Source organism: Nyctereutes procyonoides, unplaced genomic scaffold (assembly GCF_905146905.1).
Source record: "Nyctereutes procyonoides isolate TBG_1078 unplaced genomic scaffold, NYPRO_anot_genome, whole genome shotgun sequence".
NCBI lineage: Eukaryota > Metazoa > Chordata > Mammalia > Carnivora > Canidae > Nyctereutes > Nyctereutes procyonoides.
Genome location: NW_026575146.1, coordinates 77,735,324 through 77,756,329, shown reverse-complemented (window position 1 = coordinate 77,756,329; position 21,006 = coordinate 77,735,324). Strand labels below are relative to the sequence as shown.

The 21,006-nt window shown below is 52.0% G+C and overlaps 1 protein-coding gene across 2 annotated transcripts; it reads right to left on the bottom strand.

The window, feature by feature from the left end:
- Positions 1-497: 497 nt before the first annotated feature.
- PHLDB3 (pleckstrin homology like domain family B member 3) lies at positions 498-20,834 on the bottom strand. 2 transcript variants are annotated; one of them, XM_055311098.1, is made up of 16 exons: positions 20,710-20,834; positions 19,827-20,215; positions 19,053-19,235; positions 18,672-18,809; positions 16,624-16,752; positions 16,319-16,480; positions 15,412-15,522; positions 15,173-15,256; positions 14,686-14,796; positions 7,609-7,708; positions 7,381-7,471; positions 7,212-7,299; positions 6,938-6,994; positions 2,690-2,909; positions 1,985-2,070; positions 498-905 (listed from the first exon to the last, which is right to left on the bottom strand). In XM_055311098.1, exons 2-16 carry the CDS (start codon positions 20,076-20,078, stop codon positions 771-773), a joined length of 1,947 nt encoding a protein of 648 aa, XP_055167073.1. In that variant the 5' UTR covers positions 20,079-20,215; positions 20,710-20,834; the 3' UTR covers positions 498-770. The 2 variants fall into 2 exon arrangements, with proteins under 2 accessions (XP_055167073.1, XP_055167074.1); XM_055311099.1 differs by lacking the exon at positions 1,985-2,070.
- Positions 20,835-21,006: the final 172 nt, after the last annotated feature.

Sequence of the window (21,006 nt, the reverse complement as noted above, 5' to 3'; positions counted from 1 at the left end):
TTCCTGGTCCATACGGGACACAGATCCATCACCAGTGATGACCTAGAGTGTTCAGGGATGAGACAGGGAAGCTCAAAATGGGGTGTTTGACCCATCTAGGGGGCCCCAAGAAGGGCTTCCTGAAAGAAGGGACACCCCAAAGAAAACCTGAGTGAGTTGCTAGCTGGTTAAGGGCAGGGCTGAGGGAGTAATTATGTGCCAAGGTCCGGAGGACAGGAGCCTAGAAGTTCCTTGAAGTTGCCAATAGGCCAGTCAAGTCAGAAAGCGTGGAAGCAGGGGACCCCACAAACTAATAAAACAAAATTGCCAAAGATTAAGGACTCACGCCTCCCCACCTCCCTCTCCCAGCCTTGACCTTAATGTTGAAGGCCACCATTCGTATAGAGAGGAGAACCGGCTGTGGGACGCTTGGCTCCCAGAGGTACCTATAACTCAGATGTCCCGCCTAGGGGCCAAGGGTCCCTGGCCAGCCCGAGCTGGAAATACACTGCGGCAACCACTGTTTCCCTCCGTGTTTAATTCGGTATCACAGGAGCACCAATAAATAGTTCCTTCCCGCCCCTGCAATCCTCCTCCTTCCCGGGGCAGGGCCCCAAGGGCTGGCTTCCCGTAGCGGGAAGGCACCTGCAGCCCAAGACACTGCGGCTCAGGCCCGCCGAGCCGCAGCACCCGCAGGATTCGCCGAGTTCCAAAGGGGCGGGCCCAGGCCTCCCGACAGCGGGCGGGGCGCGGGGGCGGGGCCTCGCGGGACGTCCCCCGAGGGTGGGGCCTCAAGGGGCGTGGTTCTCATCGGCAGCGGTCACGATGACGTCCATCCAGATGCGCATGGCCTCGGGGCTGGGCGCCACCATGTAGAACAGGCGCTCGTAGGTTTTCACGCAGAACGTCAGGCGAGGGTTGGGGCTCTGCGGTAAGCAGCAGAGTGAAGGTGGTTAAGGGAACCCCAGCCTCGCTCCTTCCGTGCTGTGTGGCATTGGACAAGTCACTTAGACTCTCTGAATCAGTGTCCCCATCTGTCTTCCTAAATGATGCTACCTACCTCACTGGGTTATGAAGATTAGGCGAATTAATATTTTTGGAGCTTTCTCTGAATCAGTGTCCCCATCTGTCATCCTAAATGATGCTACCTACCTCACTGGGTTATGAAGATTAAGCGAATTAATATTTTTGGGGCTTAGGATTTGGGGAGCAGGAGGAATTTAGAAGGAAGACTCGGGTCCCCTTTCTAGCCTACCTTCTGTATTAGAAATATACGCATTCACATCCCCCCTCAAAATCTACGTTTTTCTGGCTTGTAACTGGAAAAAGCTAATATCTACACCCCATTTATTAAGTAACTAGTTGCCAATCCTGAACTGAGTAAATACTTTACACCTATCCACTACCTGCTGTTAACCTTCGCAAGTCTGAAGAAATGGATTACGCCGTGTCCATTTCGCAGGTGAGAAAATGAAGGCTGGCTAAGGGAAGTCACTTTCCAGATGTCTCACAGCTGGGATTCCAGCCTAAGCTCTAAAAGGCCATAGTCGGTTGCTTCCCAGAGTTTTCTAAATACCACACCAGTCGCCAACATTTAGATTTCTGGCACTGCACTTCTACAAATTTCAAATATCTGAGTCCCCTAGGGCAAGAGAATATGAAATGACAAGGTGCGGTCCATTCCCATTTGGCAACTATAGGCAGAGGCTGAGAAACCATCGCCTCCCCTAGATGCTAAGAGGCTGTCTTCGTCCTCATCCATTTATTCCCAGTTTGGCATCAGAGCTTTTCAAATTTTTGCTTTATATCTTTGGCTCCAAGAAAAGTAATAGTGGCTGGGAGCCAGAGACTGAGCTCTTAATTTTTGGTTGCTGCAGGGAAATGACCTGGTGCGCTCCTGTGTTGGATAGAGGACCCTGATGGTGTGGTGTACCCAGGGGCAAGCTAAAGCCTGCCAGCAGGGGCTCTGACCAGGAGGGCAAAGGGCACCACATGGGGGCTTCACCTTGAAGGCACAGCGTAAGTGGTCGTAATAGACTTCCTCAATGGCCTGGAAATAGATGACTCCTTTGAGCTTGGTCTCTTCCTTGTCTGATGGAGGGAGGAGGTGAGGGAGAGAAAAGCCAGTGAGAGGTGTGTGTGTATGCTTTGGGGCAGGGGTCACTAGAGCCAATTCCTGAGACTTACATTGGGGTGACGGAATGGTGGCAGAGTCTGAGGTCCCTAAGATACCCTGGTTGGGAGGTGAGTGAATGTTGAGATCAGAAGGGAGACTGGATAAGATTGGAAATGGGGTCTGGGGGGCTGCAATCCTAGGTCTCTGAGTGCCTTGGTCCTGGAGAAGAAGAGAGACTCTGGAGAGCCTCAGAATCACTGACTCGCCTGGAAAGGAACTGTGAGGAGCGGCCTGGACTCCTGGGTGTTGAGGGTGGAGGGAGGGCCTGACAATGCGGGTTTGGATTCCTCCCTGTGTCCTAGGAAAATAGGGTCTGGGGAGACAGAATTGTATAGAACTGTTACCCACATTACTGAGGAGGGCTGGGGGGTTGGATTCTGGGTGGCTAACAGGGCTGGGGATCCAGACTCCTGGGGCTAAGAGAGAAGGGGGCAGGAGGCCAGGGCTCTTGGGTGTCTGTTGGGGAAGGCCTCAGGAATGGCCACTTACAGGGTCTCCGGGCCCCAAGGTCCCAGGGGGCTGGCCTGGGCTTACCAGCATAGTAGGCCAGACGCCGGGCCTGGCGGTCGAAGCAGAACCACCGCTTCTTCCAGGTCTTAATGCGGCCGCCCATCTTCACCAGGGATCCGCGGCAGCAGCCTCCCGACACCCTCACATGCGGGCAGCTTTCGGGACTGTGGCCCCAACGTTCTAGGTGCTGGCGGAGATCCAAGACTCGAGGGCCTGGGGGGCGGGGTGGGGGCGAGGGCGGGGCCTGGGGAGGGAAGAGAAGGGGGCGCAGCTGACATCAGAGGGTCAGGGAGGGGGTGTCCTGCAGCCAGCGGTCCTGGCCGTCCTGCTCACCCAATCAGCTCACCTGCAAGGCCCTTTAAGCAGCTCTTTTCTTTTCTTTTTTCTTTTCTTTTCTTTTTCTTTTCTTTCTTTTCTTTTTTCAAAGTTTTATTTATTCATTAGAGACACAGAGAGAGGGGCAGAGACATAGGCAGAGGGAGAAGCAGGCTCTCTGGGGGGAGCCCAATGCAGGACTCGATCCCAGGATCCTGGGATCACACCCTGAGCAGAAGGCAGATGCTCACTCAACCACTGAGCCACCCAGGAGTCCCTAACCAACCGTTTCAACCATGCTCATCATGAGAATGATTCTGGCAGCTGCACTCAGTAACTAGGACACCCTTCCCCGGGGCGGGGGGGGGGGGGCTTCCTTGCAGCAACAACTTGACTTCCCATGACTGCCCTTGGGACAGGGCTACTAGGGGCCCCGAGCAAACTGAGATGCAAAAAGGTAAAATGATCCAACTGAGGTCACACAGAGCTTCTAGGTTGTAGAGCTGAAACACAAACCCAGGTCTCACCCCCAGAGCTCACTCTAAAACACAAGAGGTATTCCAGAGAAGCGAGGAAGCCTAATGGGACCCTCATATACTGCAAAATACGGACCAAATAAGTGATCCATACATGAGCGCAGTTTCCACTACTGTTGTTACTGTGATGGAATCAGCAATTACTACCTGTGCTAAGAACTTTATGGGTATAATCCCTCTGCCACCTTCAGACTTTCTTGGGAGGTAAGGGAATTTTATTTGGGGGGGGGGTAGGGAGGTAAGAACACCATTCTTAGGCAGCCAGGAAGGGGAGAATCAGGGCAATGAAAGTGTCTAGTGTGTACGAGGCCCAGCCTGATCACACTTGTTCTTCCCAAAGGATCTCTGCAAAGAATGGTAATGATCCCCACAGTCACACTGAGGTTCAGGGCAGTGTGCCTCAGACTTGAGCAGGCAGGCTGACCCCCTACAGATTTTGTTAGAATACAGCCTTGTGTTCGGTTAGGGGTGGGAGTGAGGTTCTGTGCATGCAACAAGCTCCCCAGGTGCCAATGCTGCTGGTCCAAGGACCACACCTTGGGTATTGAGGGCTGAGGAAATGAGCTGAGAAGACAGGTGACGGCAGAGCAAGAAGGGATGAGGAACAGAGATGAGACTCCCTGGATAGAGGGAGGCAGGCAGAGGAGAGATACAGAGGTGGGAGCGGGATGCACAGGAGGGGAAGGAGCAGGTAGCAGTTAAAAATGCAGCTACTGGGGCCTGGAACCTTCTATGGGTCTGGCTGCCAAATCCAGTTACACTAACGTTCACCAATGTGTACGAAAGGTCGCACTCATGTCGAGCACTGTGCCAAGCGATCACACTGATCACTTTGTTTCCTCTCAAAAAAGAAACAAAACCAAAAAAACCCTTCTATTGTCCCCATTTGCCAGATGAGGCAACTGAGGCTTCTAGAGAGGATGTTACTCATGAAGGTCACCAGCAAGGATGTGGCTGACGGGGACCCCAATCCAGGAGAACTGTTGGGCTCGGGACTCTTTTTTTTTTTTTAAAAAAAAAAAAAAAACATTTTATTTATTCATTCATGAGAGACACAGAGAGAGAGAGAGAGGCAGAGACACAGGCAGAGGGAGAAGCAGGCTCCACGCAGGAAGCCCGACCTGGGACTCGATCCCGGGTCTCCAGGATCAGGCCCTGAGATGAAGGCAGTGCTAAACCACTGCGCCACCGGGGCTGCCCCTGGGCTCGGGATTCTCAACTCCACCGCTGTCCACTGTGTCACCCCCACAGTGCACCCATGCCTGCCCCTCTTGGGGCCTCAGTTTCCCATGCTGAAATTCGAGGGCTATCACCAGTGCCTTCCCCTTAGAGCCGATTCCAGGACGAGCGCGAGGTCAGGCTCTCCAATCCCGTGACTATGTTTCGAGGTGAGATGCGAGAGACACACTTGCGCATGCACACAAGACAGCCAGAGGGGAACCGGGGTGAGGGTGAGGTAAGACAATGCACAAAGCAGGGGGCTGTTTAATAAATGATGATGCTCCAAAGCAGGAATGCTTCATTTTTAATGAGCTACAGTTTATCCCTGACAGCCCAGAAGGCTCCACTGCCACACCTGCTTTATTTGACTCTCTGGCTCTTATCAGCACCTGACATGCTACTTATTTCACTTATTGAAGCTGCTTTTTCTTTCTAAATGCTAGATTCCTCCAGGGCAGGGATTGTCATTTGGGTCACTGCTGTGACCCCCGGCCTACCACGCAGTAGGCACTCAATAAATATAAAGGAAGTTTATTTTTAAAAAAATAAGGAAAGGACAAATGGTTAAGAAAACAAAAAGCAGATGGGGAATAATGTGCTCACTTATGGGAAAAATAAATTCACAAAATATGGTTTGATCAGTGTATGCAGAAAAGTAAAAAAGATTTGAGGGCCACGGCGGGGGGTGAGGGCTCAGTGGTTGAGCACCGCTTTCAGCCCAGGGCGGCATGGGATTGGTTCAGCATGGGGCTCCCTGCGTGGAGCCTGCTTCTCCCTCGGCCTGTGTCTCTGCCTCTTTCTCTCTGTCTCTCATGAATAAATAAAAAAAATCTTAAAAAAAAAAAAAGATTAAAAGGGGGCACCTCGGTGGCTCAATCGGTTAAGTGTCTGCCTTCTGCCGGGTCATGATCTGGGGGTCCTGGTATTGGGCCCTGGTTTGGCTCCCTGCTCAGTGGTGAGCCTGCTTCTCCCTCTCCCTCTGTGGCTCACCCCCCTCAGCTCTCTTCTCACGCTCTGTCTCAAATAAATAGATAACATCTTAAAAAAAAAAAAAACAGATTTGAAGGCTTCTCAACAAGAGGAAATACTTGCGCCTCCAGAGATACCATGGGGAGACCCTCACTTCCCCAAATTCAATAACATTTATTATGATAAAAATGTATTCCTGCTATTAGCATGGGTAAAAATGTAATTTTAGTAAAGAGCTGTCAGCTAAATCCAGAATGTGTAAAATTCTGCAGGATGAAGGACTCAATTTTTTTCCACAAAGAAACAGCATTTTTTTTTTTTTAAAGAGGGAGGATTCTTAATCTCAGAGACTTTGGAGACATTTTAAGTGCATTGTATCTACTTTGTTTGGATCCAGATTCAAATAACCAACCATAAGAAGACATTTCTGAGGCAATTCAGGAGATGTGAATATGGATCACATATGATGATGTTAGAGAATTATTAATCATCCCATAAAGTATGACAGTGGCATTTTTGTTATGTTAAAAAGAAAACTCGTATTTGGAGATACACAGTGGGGTATGGACAAAATGATACAATATCTGGAATTTGCTTTAAAATATTCCATTGCAGGGTGGAGAGTAGGTGAGGGATCAATAAAACAAAGCTGGCAAATAAAACAAGATTCAAGACTGATAACCACCAGGGAGCTTAGCTGGCTCAGTTGGTAGAGTGTATGACTCCTGATCTTGGGGTCATGAGTTCAAGCCCATATATGGTGTGTATAGAGATTACTAAAAATAAATAAAAATTTTTAAAAAAAGAAAAAAAGGCTGATAATCACTGGAGCTTCCTGGTGAGTACATAGGAACTTATTAATCTACTCTACATATGCCTGACTATTTGGATAATAAAGATTTTTTAAAGAATGAAACAAATTTTTAAATGTTCTAAGTGTTTTTGAAAAGCCCCAGCATATAGTTGCCCTCATTCTACAGTAAGTACTGACATTGTCACCCACTTATAGAAGAGGAAACTGAGGCACAGAAGTAAAGCATGTAACCCGAGGACATGCCATGGACATAGATAACCATGATAGGAACAGAAACCAGGCCTTCTTAGTTCCCCTCCCCTTGCCAAGCCACGGACACTCTTCTTTTGGAAGAGAGGAGAAGCTGAGAGAAGAAAAAGCCAAGGCCAGGGCAGAAACAGAGCAGGGAGGTGGGGCTGAGGGCAGGGGGCTACTGACCATGATGGCAGGTACAGCAGGGCCTGAGGAACCTTCTTTGCTTCTTCTCATCCCTTCCTGTGGGTTGAGGATGAAGGAGTCAATGAGGATGCTAACCAATAAGAAGCAAGGGAAAAAAAGTACTGGACTCCTGGGTCTGAGGGAGGAGGGGGCTAGAGGCCTAGACTCCTGTGTCTGAGGGAGGAGGGTACTGGGGACCTAGACTCCTGAGTCTGAGGGAGAAGGGGGCTGGAATAGGATCTCCTGACCCTAAGGAGGAGGGGTGGGGTCTCACCCGGGCCTTGAGCAGTCGCTCCCTCTCTGCCACAGCCTGCTGTAGGAGCTGCTCCATGCGGGCGATGTCTGGGTGGAGGGACCCACAGCTGGGAGGAGAGAACAGAGACGGAGCAAGTTACAGTGCCCCAGCCTCTTCCCATCTCCCCACCTTCTCCCTGATATCTCACCTGTTCCCAGGGCCACAGTTCAGCAGCTGATAGAGCGGGTGTCTCCCAGAGTCTCCTGATGCTGGTGGGAGGGCCGAGGCCCCCAGGGGTCCTGGGAGAGAAGGGCGGGGGGTAGGGGGCCAGGATTCTCCCTGTCTGAGCCCTTCCACCTCTACTCCCAGACATCCAGGTTCCTCCATCCTTGCTGCAGGAAGGGAGGAGGTACGTGGGAATGGGGGGGACACTCACCAGTACAATGGAGGGACAGAGGTCGGGGGGATCCCCTCTGGCTGGCTCTCTCTCCCCTCTTCCGGGGCAGGCTTCCAGTCCTCTGGAGGCCAATGGAGCCCTGGAAACACACAAGACCCATGCATACAGGAAAAGAGGCTCAGTCTCAACTGTAGGTCGGAGGACTGCCAAGGAAAAGCAGTAGCTCCTTGGCTCAGATCAGAAAGCTACTGTGAACACGATGCTGGGTGAAAGCAGCTAGTCACATAGGACCACACGGTGCAATGTGCAGAACGGGCAGATCTAGAGACAGGAAGTAGATTAGTGGTTGCCAGGCCTTGTGGGGAGGAGGGGAATTGAGGGGTGAGAGCTAGAGGATTCAGGGTTTCTTCTGGGCATGATGAACATACTCTAAAATGGAGTGTGGGGATGGCTGCACCATTCTGTGAATATACAAAGAAAACCACTGAATTGTACACTTTAAATGGGTGAATTGTAGCATATGTAAATTATATCCCATAAGACTGTAAAAAAAAAAAAAAGCCCATCACCTTGGTGTGGATGTGGGAAACCCATAAGCTCTCTCACAATGCTCTCTCACAATGGGGGTGGGGGTTGGGTTCTATTGGAATAACCTTTATAGAGGCCAATTTGGGTCTTCTTATTTTTATTTATTTTAGATTTTTAAAATTTTTAAATTTTTTATTTTTTTAATTTGAGAGCAAGCAAGAGAGTGCAAGAGCACAAGCCAGGGCAGAGGCAAAGACAGAGAAAGTAGCAGGCTCCCTGCTGAGCAGAGAGCCTGACAGGATCCTGAGATCATGACCTGAGCCAAAGGCAGACACTTAACTGACTGAGCCACCCAGATGCCCTGGCTCTTTTTATTTTTAAAATGGCAATTGCATAAACATTTGGGCCTCAATTCCACTTCTAGGCCTCTATACTATGGACACACTCCTAACATGTGCAAAATGACTTGAGTTTCAGATTGTTCCCTGCAAAGGCCTAGGAACTACCCCATCAGAAGGAGATGAAGTAAATAAACCAGCCACCATCCACACCCCAGAAAATGCTCCCACATATAAAAGGAGGAGGATGCTCTTTTCTTTCTATCCAGAGAGGAAATAATCTCTAAGACAAAAGCAAATGCAGAACCGTGCAAAGAATGTACTACCTATGCATAAAAAGATGGCAAAAAAATAAAAAAATAAAAATAAATAAAAAGATGGCAAAAAGGGCAGCCCCGGTGGCTCAGAGGTTTAGCGCCGCCTTCAGTCCAGGGCGTGATCCTGGAGACCCAGGATCGAGTCCCACTTCGGGCTCCCTGCATGGAGCCTGCTTCTCCCTCTGCCTGTGTCTCTGCCTCTCTCTTTGTATCTCTCATGAATAAATAAATACAATCTTTAAAAAAAAAAAAAGGATGGCAAAAGTATATTTATGACAGGCTATAGAAACACAGAATATCTCCAGGAAGATTCGAGAAACTGGCAACCTGGGGCTGTCCCTAGGAGTTGAATGCAATGGATGGAGACAATGGTGGGAGAGCCATCTCTCCAAATATCCTGCCATACCCTCCAAACTTTGAATGAGGGGAATGTTGGCTTTTTTAAAAAATAAACATGACAGCCAAATGTAGCCTGTGCTCTCAGACCAGAAAAAAAAAACTGGGGTTTTGTTTTTGCTAGTAAAACAATAGGGGGACAGCTGACAAAATATAAATAAGATCTGGTTATTTCAATAATATTATCTCAACATTAGTTTCCTGAATTTGATCACTGCAGTGTGGTTATGTAAGAGTGGCCTTGACCTTAGGTAATAAATGTAGAAGTATTTTAGGGTAAGGGGAAATCATGCTGCAGAAAAGAATAATAAAGTGTCTGTGCACATGCACACAATGTGTGTGTGTGTGTGGGAGAGAGAGAGAGAGAGAGAGAGAACAGTGAGAAAGAAAACAAAGCAAATGTCCAATGTGGTAAAATGTTCATTACAGAACCTGAAGGCCAAGTATATAGGTATTCTTTCTTTTTTTTATATTTTTTTAAATTTTTATTTATTTATGATAGTCACACAGAGAAAGAGAGGCAGAGACACAGGCAGAGGGAGAAGCAGGCTCCATGCACCGGGAGCCCGATGTGGGATTCGATCCCAGGTCTCCGGGATCGCGCCCTGGGCCAAAGGCAGGCGCCAAACCGCTGCGCCACCCAGGGATCCCTAGGTATTCTTTCTACTGTTTCTGCAATTTTTCTTGTCTTACATTATTTAAAAATAAAAAGTTGGCAAAAATGAAAATAAATTTGAGAGTAATGAAGAAATAAAATGCAAAGCATTTTAAAAAGAAAAAACAACTCTAAGTGGATAATAAAGAATACAAATGGGGCGCTTGGCTGGCTCATTGGGAAGAGCGAAGGACTCCTGATATTTGGATTGTGAGTTCAAGTCCCACACTGGGTATAGAGATTACTTAAAAATAAAATTAGGGCAGCCCCAGTGGCGCAGCGGTTTAGCGCCGCCTTCAGCCCAGGGTGTGATCCTGGAGACCTGGGATCAAGTCCCACGTAAGGCTCCCTGTATGGAGCCTGCTTCTCCCTCTGCCTGTCTCTCTCTCTGTGTGTGTGTCTCTCTCTGTCTCTCTCTCTCCCCCTGTGTGTCTCTAATAAATAAATAAAATCTTTTTTAAAAAATTAATTTTAAAAAAGAATAACAAATAATACATTGCATAAAGTGAGCACCAATAAGGATACTCACTGCCATTCGTCAAAAGGCTTCAAATATATTTGATTTGTGAGATAATAATAGCAAAGGAAAAATCAAATTGGTTACCTTGGGAAGGATGCAAGAGAACCAAGTCTTTATTTTGAAGACTGGAGAGTAAAGTGAAATCAGCAAGCATGAGCATTTTTCCTGCATTTTCTACAAAAACCATGCCCCCGGGTAATCAAATAGTAAAGAAAGGCGGGATGCCTGGGTGGCTCAGCGGTTGAGCGCCTGCCTTCAGCCCAGGGCATGATCCTGGAGTCCTGGGATCAAGTCCCACATCGGGCTCCCCGCAGGGAGCCTGCTTCTCCCTCTGCCTGTGTCTCTGCCTCTCTCTGTGTCTCTCATAAAAAAAAAAAAAAAGTAAAGGAAGACAAGCCTCTACAGAAGTATTTTAATGAATAAATGAGGAGGAATATCAGGTTGGAAGTGGAGTACTTTAGATCCCTCGGATAAGGAGATAAGGCGCTGATGCCAGAGAAAGAGAAACAGGCAAATGGCCCCCAGCAAGACTTGCACAATGCTGACCTTGCACCTGCTCGGGCACCCTGCAGCCAACTTTACATGATGCAATCAGCAGACCCTGCCTGGGAAACTCTACAAAACAACCATCTGGTGTCTTCACCAAATAAATTACAAGAGGGACAGAAAAAGAAATGGAGGGGAAGGCTATAAAGACTTAAAATATATAGCCACTAAAAAAAAAAAAAAAGAAGAAGAAAGAAAAAGAAAAGAAGAGTAAACTATAGTATTTAGGGACAGACACTTAACTGGTTGAACTTCATATTTTTTCTTAAAGATTTTGCTTATTTATTTGAGAGAGAGCATGAGCAGGGGTTGAAGGACAGAGGGAGAGGGGGACGCAGACTCCCTGATGAGCAGGGCGCCAGCCTGATACAGGGCTTGATCTCTGGACCCTGAGAGATCATGACCCAAACAGAGAGCAGACACTTAACTGACTGAGCCACCCATGCGCCCCTGAACTTTAAAGAAATATAAGATACTACTATAAACGTCAAGCCAGCAGCCATTCTCCAGGAGGCACATAGGGTTATCATTCAGGGGCATGTGGTGTGTTTCCGGAGTGGCTGCCAGTTTTGCCTCCTGACACAGCTGGCAGTTCCAGAGTGTTCCCATATAATAATTAAGCTGGGTGTGTGTTCCATGTGATTTTCTATACTCATGTTATCTTTAATAAAAAAAAAAAGTTTGACAAAATAGCAACAGCAAGTATTTATCAAGTGCTCATTCCATGCCTAACGGCATACCTGGCGCCCTGTAGAGCCACCGAAGTTTCTAAAAAGCCCAGGAGCTGGGAAAGTTTCGCTCCCCTTCGCAGGGAGGACACTGAGTCCTGAGCCCCTGTGCCTCTTCACTCCTCGCTTCAACCACTATTCCCAGCACTTCCTCACTGAGACCTGAGATATCTGGCCCTGAGGCAACAAGGGGGGGTGAGGGGGACCCAAGCTTCATCTGCATGACGCTTATGTTGTAGGAACTGAATAAACTATCATACAAATAACTGTATCATTAGAAATTGCTGTTAGCAGAGAGAATAAGGTGTCATAATAGAGGATCAGCTTCTAACTGGGAGACCAGGGATAGCCTTCTGGACACTTGCCCCTAAGGCCCAAAGAATGAGAGTTGGTGTGGAAGACTGAGGAGAACAGTGTTCCAGGGAGAAGGATCAGCAAATGCAAAGGCCCTGGGGCAGGAGCAAGTAGGGAATGTTGGCAGGTCAGGGCTCCTGCAGCTACAGCAGAGTGTATGTGGGGGACAGTGGTGAGAGGCGGCAGAGGCCAGATCATGCAAGGGACCCACAGGCTCAGGTCGGGAGGCTCAGGAGGGTGCTGACAGCTCTAGGTGGGGGAGGACTGAAGGAGGGGTCGAGATCACTGGCTGTTGTGTGGGGAAGAGATTGTTGAGAGACAAAAAGTAAAATGAAGACATTCAGTGAAGAGGCTGGTTTAGGGTCACAAAATCAGAGATGAGGGTGAGAGTGGGTGGAAGAAGGGTGCTAATAATTATGATAATACTAATACTTGTAATGATCATCAGAGCAACAGCACGTTCACTGAACACCAACTATGTGCCAAGCTCCATGCTAAGCACTTTAGCCATCAACCAGTGGGTGCTTTTGTTGTTCACATTTGTCAGCTAAGTAAACTGAGGCAAAAAGATGTGTCCTGGGGGAACCTGGGTGGCTCAGCGGTGGAGCGTCTACCTTCAGCTCAGATCGTGATCCTGGGTCCCGGGATCGAGTCCCTCATTGGGCTCCCTGCATGGAGCCTGCTTCTCCCTCTGCCTGTGTCTCTGTCTCTCTCTCTGCATCTCTCGTGAATAAATAAGTAAAATCTTTAAAAGCAGCAGAACAGGTGTTTGAACCCAAGCAGCGTCAGTACCCTGGCACAACACGTGATCCTGGAAAGAAGGGTAAAATCTGAGACTTACGGGACTTGGAGGGACCAAGAGGAAGGAGCGAGGAGTCCTTTGTTAATTCACACACTCATTCATCCACTTGTGTATGTTTACCTGGTAAACCAGGTAAGTAAATACTCCCTGGGCTCTTCATGTGCCCTGCGGTCCCCAGCCGTGTCCCCTGAGCCAGCGCTAGCCATGGTGCCCTCCTGCATTCCGAGGGACTCCGGAGACACCCTTGCCTCCTGGAAGGCACTGGTCGTGGGAAGCAGGCAGACTGGGCTCAAACCCAGCTCGGCCACTTCAGGGGGCTGTGACTTTGGCAAGTCCTGTCTTCTGAGGTTTGAGTCCCCCTCTGTAAAGTGGGCAATGTCCCACCACCCTGCCGTAGTTGATGCAAAGATTAAATGAGGGACCTCATGCAAAGCACACAGGAGAGTGCCTGGGACGGCCTCCCCAGGTGGCACCCAGGTGCAAGGTGGGCATTGGACCCGTGGGCACACGGTCCGTGGCAGCCAATAACCCAGGTCACAACTCCATAGGAATGGACCTGGCTTCCCAGCAAGTATTTATACATAGGCAATTTACTTTTAAGGGTCATATTTACCATAAGTCATGTTGCCCAGGAATGCAGCTGACGCTTCACCTTTATCAGGCTGCCAGGGGAACCAGCTGGAAAGTTAATTTCCCCAGGCAGAAAATCTGCAAGCCCTTTACCCAGATAATAATGGGGACCTACTTTGGGGGGTTGTTCTGAGCAAAGAATGAAATATTTTCACATTTTGTAGATTGATAGATCTCACGATATACACATTAAGTTGAACCACACCCGGCTGCCAAAAATGACCCCTTCCCATGTCCAAATAATATCAATTCTATGCTCTGCCTCTGTTTCTTTACCTATAAGATGCAGGCAAGAAGCTAGCTGATGGTACCGTTGCAAAGACAAATGGGTGAATACATGCGAGGCACTTAAAACAGTGCCTGGCACACGCTCAAGACTCAACAAATGTCAGCTGTCATCGTTATTCCTGTTTATAGTGTTATCTTGAGAGTCATTAAAAATGACGAGGCAGCCCTAAATGTATCAGTAGAAGACAGTCTCCACGATCGAGTGTTAGGTTAGAAAAATCAAAGCCAACAAGTAGCTTATACACGCATTTTTGAAGAAAAGTTTGCATAAGAGCTACCAATTTGGGGTCCCCTGGATGGCTCAGTTGGTTAGCATCTGCCTTTGCCTTAGGTCATGATCTCAGGGTCCTGGGATCAAGCCCCACATCAGACTCTCTGCTCAGTGGGGAGCCTGCTTCTCTCTCTCCTCCCAGCTCGTGTTCTCTCTAACTATCTCTGTCGCTATCTCTCTCTCTCTCAAATAAATAAAATCTTAAAAAAAAAAGCTACCAACTACCAATTTCTAAGTGCTTAGTTGTGCATCCACACAACTAAAACAAAACTCTTCACCTAGCATTCAGCCTCTGCCTCCTGCACAGCACTGTGACGCTCTCTACTCGGTTTCATTTTAAAGAGTTAGTAACAATGAATGTCGTATGCCGTTAATAAATGGGGAGCCCTGGTTTTAAGGAGATCTAGAAGGAGGGGTACCCAAGAAAGCATTGCTGGGGATGGGGCTGTGGGCCAGTGGGGTGGAAAGAGGGTGCCTTCTTATCAACACACCCTATTTGGCTGCTTTTGAAATTTACTCCTGGATGTACCCAGTCCCATTCTGTCAGGGAAGTGGTGGGGTGTCAGGAAGAAGAAAGAGAATCAGTAAGTAAAGTTTGAGCCTAACAAAAAATCAAAATATCCCTCGTTCATCCTTTCCTCTCCCCCAGTCTCCCATGGTGGAGAAAGCCACAGGGAAAGATCTGGAGATGCAGTGACAGCGAGAAAGTCACATGGGGGACCAGAGGCAGTGGGGGAAGGTACCTGCAGGGAGCTGTGAACAGAGAAGAGGCAGGAGGAAGTGGCGGAGGCAGTGTGGGCGGTGGGGTCCTGGTATACCAGCAACTGGCGGTCTGTCTTCTGGGTGAACAGGAGCTTTGGGAGAGGGGTTGAAGGTTAATGGGAGCTGGAATGATCCCAGAGGATCCACCAGTTCCCAGAAGCTCTGGCCCTTGTCTCCAGTGTCAACCTATTCCTCAGATGGAAAAACAAAGGTTCAAGGTCACAAGAGAGCTGGCCTGGGGTCTTAGGAAGCAAGGACCGTGGGAGAGACTACAGGTTCCCTGAGGAGGAGGGACTGGGGGCCTGAATTCCTGGGACCCAAAGATAAAAGGGTTTAAGGGTAGGGAATTGTGAACCCCAAGGGAGAAGGGGTCTGGGGGCCCGGACTCCTGAGGGAGGAGGAAGAGTTTGGGGGATGGTCTCCTGGGTCTGAGGAGGAGGGGCTGAGAGGTGCAGGAAATCCCCATACCTTAGTGAGGGCCTGGCTGGACTCGGAGAAGTTCCTGCCCGGGGTTCTCTGAAGGCAATTAAGCTCGAGCAGTCGGTTCCGCTCCTAATAGAGGAGCAAGTTATCACTGGCTGGCACCTTGCAGCATCAGAATGGGCCAACCTAGCCGCCTTCTCTGATGCCAGGAGACATCCTAGGGTGCCGAGTGGTGATGAGAGGCCCCAGAGGGACAGTTGGACAGGTCTCCTTGGAGCACGTACCTGTGTCAGGGCCTGAAGGGCCTCCTCCTTCTTCTGGCTCAGCCCCCTGCTCTCAGCTGCCATCTGCTCCCCCAGAGACTTGAGCTGCTCTTCTAAGACCTGGATCCGGCGCTGCAGGGCACAGCCCGGGGCCCTGGTTACTCAGCAGCCCCCAGGTTCCCAGTTGGCTCCCCTAGAGCTAAGTCCTCCTCGAGAGCCTGGGGTATGCTGGACCCCATAACGAGACCCGGGGACCTGGGTGCCCAGGCAGGAGTGGGGGTGGGGGCTCAGAGTTATGTTCCCCTGGCACCTTTGTTCCCTTTTGGGGGTCCAGGAGAAACCTGGGGTGAGTTGGAGGGGATGGAGGATCTGATGCTCAGACAGAGATGGAGAGAGGCAGAGAAGACCCAGAGAGAGTTGTGGAGGACAGAGAGACCAATCAGAATAGAGACAAAAATAAAGGACCAAGACCACCCCCCAGAAGAAGAGGTAAGAGAGGAGACAAGGCACAGACAAGACAGACAGAGGGAGAAGAGAGAGTGACAGGGAGAAAGTCCAGAAATGGGGGTGGGGAAAGGAGCCACTCGTCCCAATCGAGAGGTTCAGATCCCAGCTCTATCCTCTACAAACTGAGCAACCCTGGGAAAGGTTACTTGAGCATCTTGACCTTCAGTTTCTTTAAAGTCTGGGGGGGAGAGTCAGATTGGCCCCCTCTGATTCTCATAAGGACTCGATGAGTAAAGACTCATGAAACATTTAGGACCATACCCAGCACATTGTAAACGTTCAATAAATGTCCATGACTGTCATAAACTCTTCTGAAGACCGTGACGCAGGTGGGAAATGAGGGCAGGGCAAGGGCCAGACCTGGAATGGAGGAGTCAGAGGGCAGAGGCAAGGGAGGAAGGGCTGGCCCAGCCTGACTCACCCTGTGCTGTGCCACACTGGCCTGGAGCTCCCGGACCTTGGGGTCTCCTGCCCGGGCCCCAGGGCTGTCCTGGTCCTCCTCCTCCCGCCGGCTCTCCTGCTCCAACTGCTGGAACTCCAGGTCCTCGTATGCACGCTGGGCCGCATCCAGCTGTTCCCTCATCTGTGGGTGGGATTGCAGGACCTGGAGAGGGTCCTCCTGCCCAGGGCCCAGGGCAGGTAGGTGGGCCAGGACCAGGAGTTCTGGTCAAGGAGGGAAGAGGGGCCTGGTTACCAGGTTCCTGAGAGGATGCGGAGGACCCTCACCTCCTGCACTCCCTGCAGAAGCCGCTCACGCTGGTCCTCTGGCTGTGAGTCAAGCTGCCCCTGGGCCTCCTGGAGTCTCTGGCGAAGACCCTCCACACGATCCCGCTCCTGGCTCAGCTGCCTCTGCTCCTGAAAGAACACCCAGGCTCCCAGCCTCAGTCTGGACACAGGAAGAGAACAGAGGCCGGCATGGGCCAGGCTACCCGTGTCACGAGACCCCGCCTGGGTGAGCGCTCCAAGAGTACAGGGACTCCCCGTCTGTCTGTCTGGTTCACTCTTTTTTTTTTTTTAAGATTTTATTTTTATTTTTTTTAAGATTTTACTTATTTGAGAGAGGGAGGGAGTGAGAGAGTACAAGTGCAGGGGGAAGAGGGACAGGGATATCCCACCGAGCAGGGATCCCAATGCAGGGCTCAATCCCAGGACCCTGGGATCATGACCTGAGCCAAAGGCAGACACTCAACCACTGAGCCTCCCAGGCGCCCCCATCTAGTTCACTCTTGTACTGGAGAGCAGGGGGCTGGGACAATCAGGACAGTGAAACACAGACTGGGACACCTGGGTGGCTCAGTGGTTGAACATCTGCCGTTGGCTCAGGTCATGACCCTGGGATCCTGGGATCGAATCCTGCACTGGGCTCCCCAGAGAGAGCCTGCTTTTCCCTCTGCCTATGTCTCTGCCTCTCTCTGTGTGTCTCAAATAAATAAATACATACACGCATACATACATAAAAAAAAGAAAAGAAAAGAAAACACAGAGACTACGGAAACCAAAAGTGAGGAGCAATGTGTACCGGGATGATCCAAGGCTTCCTGGAGGTGAGGATTTTAAGATAAGCCTCAAAAATCAGGGAACAATTAGACCTGGGGAGAGAGAAGGAGCTGGAAGGGCACTTGAGGCTGAGGGCACAGTGCGGCACAGATGCATAGTAGTTGAAAAGCATAGGAAGTTTCAGGGGTAAAGCCTGGTCAGAGAGGAAGATGTGGTGGGGCGGTAGCCACGAGGAGCACAGAGGGAGGAGGTGACAGCGGAAAGGCAGGGACGGTGAGCTCCTGTCTGGTTTGGCCAACCAGGCTGAGGAGCCCTTATCCTGGGGCAACAGGACTAGAGAGAGAGTCAGGGAGCTGAAAGAACTGGGCATGTTGTCTGACAGCAGGTTTGGGGCTGGAGAGAGGGAGGTGTCCAGAGCTGTGCGCCTGTTTTTAAATTTTTTTAAAATTATTTATGATAGTAACACACAGAGAGAGAGAGAGAGAGAGAGGCAGAGACACAGGCAGAGGGACAAGCAGGCTCCATGCACTGGGAGCCCGACGTGGGATTCGATCCCGGGTCTCCAGGATCGCGCCCTGGGCAGGCGCCAAACAGCTGCGCCACCCAGGGATCCCTGTGCGCCTGTTTTTAAAAACACTATCACCGTATCGTTATCACACCTTATGAGTGAATTGATTCTCAAAGAATTTACAGACAATACCAGGTCTCAGATTGGCTTTTAAAACTGGGGTTGGGGGGCAGGGGGCGCCTGGGTGTCTCAGTTGTCTGAGTGTCTGCCTTCAGCTCAGGTCATGATCTCGGGGTCTTGGGATAGAGCCCAGCATGGGGCTCCCTGCTCAATGGGGAGCCTGCTTCTCCCTCTCCCACTCATGGCTCTCTCTGTCAAATAAATAAATAAAATCTTAAAATAAAACAAAACAAATCTGGGGATGGGGAAGCAAATGGAGGGACATGAAACAAGAATGGAAGATCAATTACCGCTGAAGCTGGTGAGCATACCACATGGCCACCCACCTGACTACTCTGTGGGTTTGACATTTTTCACAATATGACATTCAAAGAGCACAGAGAGAGGGGCAAAGGAAGAGACCCCAATGTGTCAGGCCTCAGAATCATGGTCCAGGAGGGAGGAGGAAAACAAGGAGCATCTACCCATCCCCCACCCCCAGCCCCAGTATCCCTTTGGGGAATGGGGCTCAAGTCCCAAGGGCACCACCAGGAATATCCCTCAGACAAGGAAGGAAACTGATGGTGAAGATCCAGCAGGACACACTGACCTGTTCCCGCTGCTCCTGGCTGCCCTGCTCCGTGTCCACCTGCTGTCCCAGCAGCTCCCGGAGCTGCTCCTCCTCGCGCCGGGCAGCCACCCGCTCTCCAGCCAGCTCGCCCCGCAGAAGGGCCACTTCCACCTCCATCTGTGGGGAGGATGTAGGCGCTGAGGCCCAGAGGCCTGGGTCCGAGGAAGGAGGAGGCTGGGGACTCAGACTCCTGGGTCCACGTGGGGTGTGCCTGGGGGTCTGAGCTCCCGGATTCCGAGGGAGGATAGGGCTGGAGGCCTAAGGGTCGGATTCCGCGGGAGGCAGGGCGGGGTCGGGAGCTTGGCCTTGAGGGCTCCCCTTGAGCCGGGGCCAGACTGCCCACGAGGTCCGCAGGCTCACCTCGATCCTCAGCTCCTTCCTCTGGCGCTGCAGCTCCTTCACTCGCTGCTCCATCAGGGCCACGCGGGTCAGTGCCTCGAGCTGCTGCTCTCGAAGCCGCCGTGCCGCCCCCCGCACCCCCTCCCCGGGCCGGGAGGATGCGGGGGGCGTGGCCGGGGTCCGTGCCGGGGGCGGAGCCTCCCCCTGAGGGTGGAGGGGGCGTGGTCAAGAGGAGAGGCCCCGTCTCGGCCGTGGCGAGGCTGGGGGTCTGGTCAGCCCCAGTCGGCCGCCACGCCCGTTTATTCGAGTTGGGGAGGGTGCAGGCGCGGTAGCCCCCCACCCGGCCGAGAGGAGACCCAGGGGCCTGCAGTTCGGGGAGGGGGTACGCAGCCGACTCCAGGAAGATCCCGTTTTCGCTACCCAGGTCCCATTCTCTTGACATCGCGTCCTGGTGGACCTGGGTCTCTCTCCCTGTCTCCCCAGGTCGCTCTGAGTCTTCCCCCCGTTTCTCTGGGTTTTGTCTCTCCGACTCCGTATCTGTCTCGAGTCTCTAGGTCTCTCCCTTTCAGAGTATTTCCCTTCGAGCATCTCTGTCCTTTGTTTCTGGGTCCCTGTCTGTGTCCCTATCCCCATCTCTCTGTGTCTCTGTCTCTCTTGGGTCCTTGTCTCTCGGTCTCCCTGTGTCCAGGTGTCTCTCCCGGCTCTCTATACCTGTCCCTCTGTCTCTGTCACCGCTGGCCCCTGCCTTTCTCTCTGGGCCCCTGTGACCCCTCCTTCGCCCTCCAGCTCCCTCACCGCGTCGCGGCTGCTCTCCGTGCTGCTGCCTTCTCCCACTTCTTCCTCTTCCTCAGCCTGCTGCTCGGCTCCTCGGCCGCTCGGAAGCTCCTTCACTGGCTGGGGCTCCTCCGGGGCCGCGGGCGCCTCCGGCTCGTGGGGGTCCTCGGGGTGCACGTGAGGCTGTGCAGCCACTTGGGGCCGAACCTCCGCGTCGCCCTCCGAGACCGGAGGCGGCTGGCCCCCCTCCTCCGGGCCGCTCGGCGTCCCCATGGCCGCTGGGCGCTCCGGCGGAGTGGGCGGGCTCCCGAGTTTCCGGGGGCGTGGCCTGGCAGCGTGGGGGTGCGGCCCACGAGGTCCGAGCAACTCCCGATCCGCGGGCGCCGGGAAAGAGCTCTAGGAGGCGGGGCCTAAGAGATCAAAGGCTGGAACTGAGCGCCCCGGGGGCGTGGCCCAGAGTTTCTAGGGGCGGGGTTCGGTGGTTCCCAGGGCGCCACACCCCCGAAGGCCGGATCGGAATTTGAGTCGGGGTCTTAGCACGCCCCCTACTGGCCCTTCCCCTCCCACCCAGGTGTCCCGCCCTGTACCCTCCCAGCAACCCCCCGCGAGTCCCTTGGAGCACTCCAGAGCGATCCCATCTCCTCCCTCCCGGACTCCGGCGTCCGGGATCCCGCACCCTCCCTTCCCGAGCCTGGTAGACTTGGCCCCGACTCCACTGCGGGGGGATCAGCGCCCACGCCGTCGCACTCAGAGATCCAGGAGTCTGGGCTCCTACTTTCTCTCCCCGAACTAACCAAGAGTCTGCGTCCTCTGCTCCTTCCCAAACCCCAGCCTCCCTTCTCCCCGAGGGAGCCCAGAAGGCCGTCTCCAGCCCCCTCCTTCCCCGCAGCCCCGGCCCCCTCACCTGCTCAGGATTCGGCGTGTTTCCCTCTGCGCTCGGGGCGCAGCCTGTTCTGTCTACGGGACAGGTGGCTGGGGAAGAGGCAGGAGAAGCTGCTCTGTCCCCCTCCCCAGCAGCCCGGAAGTGGAGGGGGGGACAACAGGTCCAACTGCTCCCGAGGGAGGAGGGAGCGACCAGTTTGCCCCGCCCGCGGCCGCGGCATCCGGCCATCCCGGCCCCACCAGCCCCACCAGCCCCACCCTCGGAAAACCCAGCATCGCGACCCCCCACTCTCCTTCCAGCACCCCCCCCGCCCCGTTC

Bases quoted from the DNA above. Each gene is read 5' to 3' on its own strand.
- PHLDB3 (XM_055311098.1), bottom strand. From the start codon at position 20,078: ATGGGGACGCCGAGCGGCCCGGAGGAGGGGGGCCAGCCGCCTCCGGTC. The intron at 16,481-16,623 runs GTGAGGGTCCTC...TCCCACCCACAG, and splicing joins TTCTGCAGGGAGTGCAGGAG to ATGAGGGAACAGCTGGATGC. The intron at 7,709-14,685 runs GTACCTTCCCCC...GTGTGTTTCCAG, and splicing joins CTGTTCACAGCTCCCTGCAG to GGCTCCATTGGCCTCCAGAG.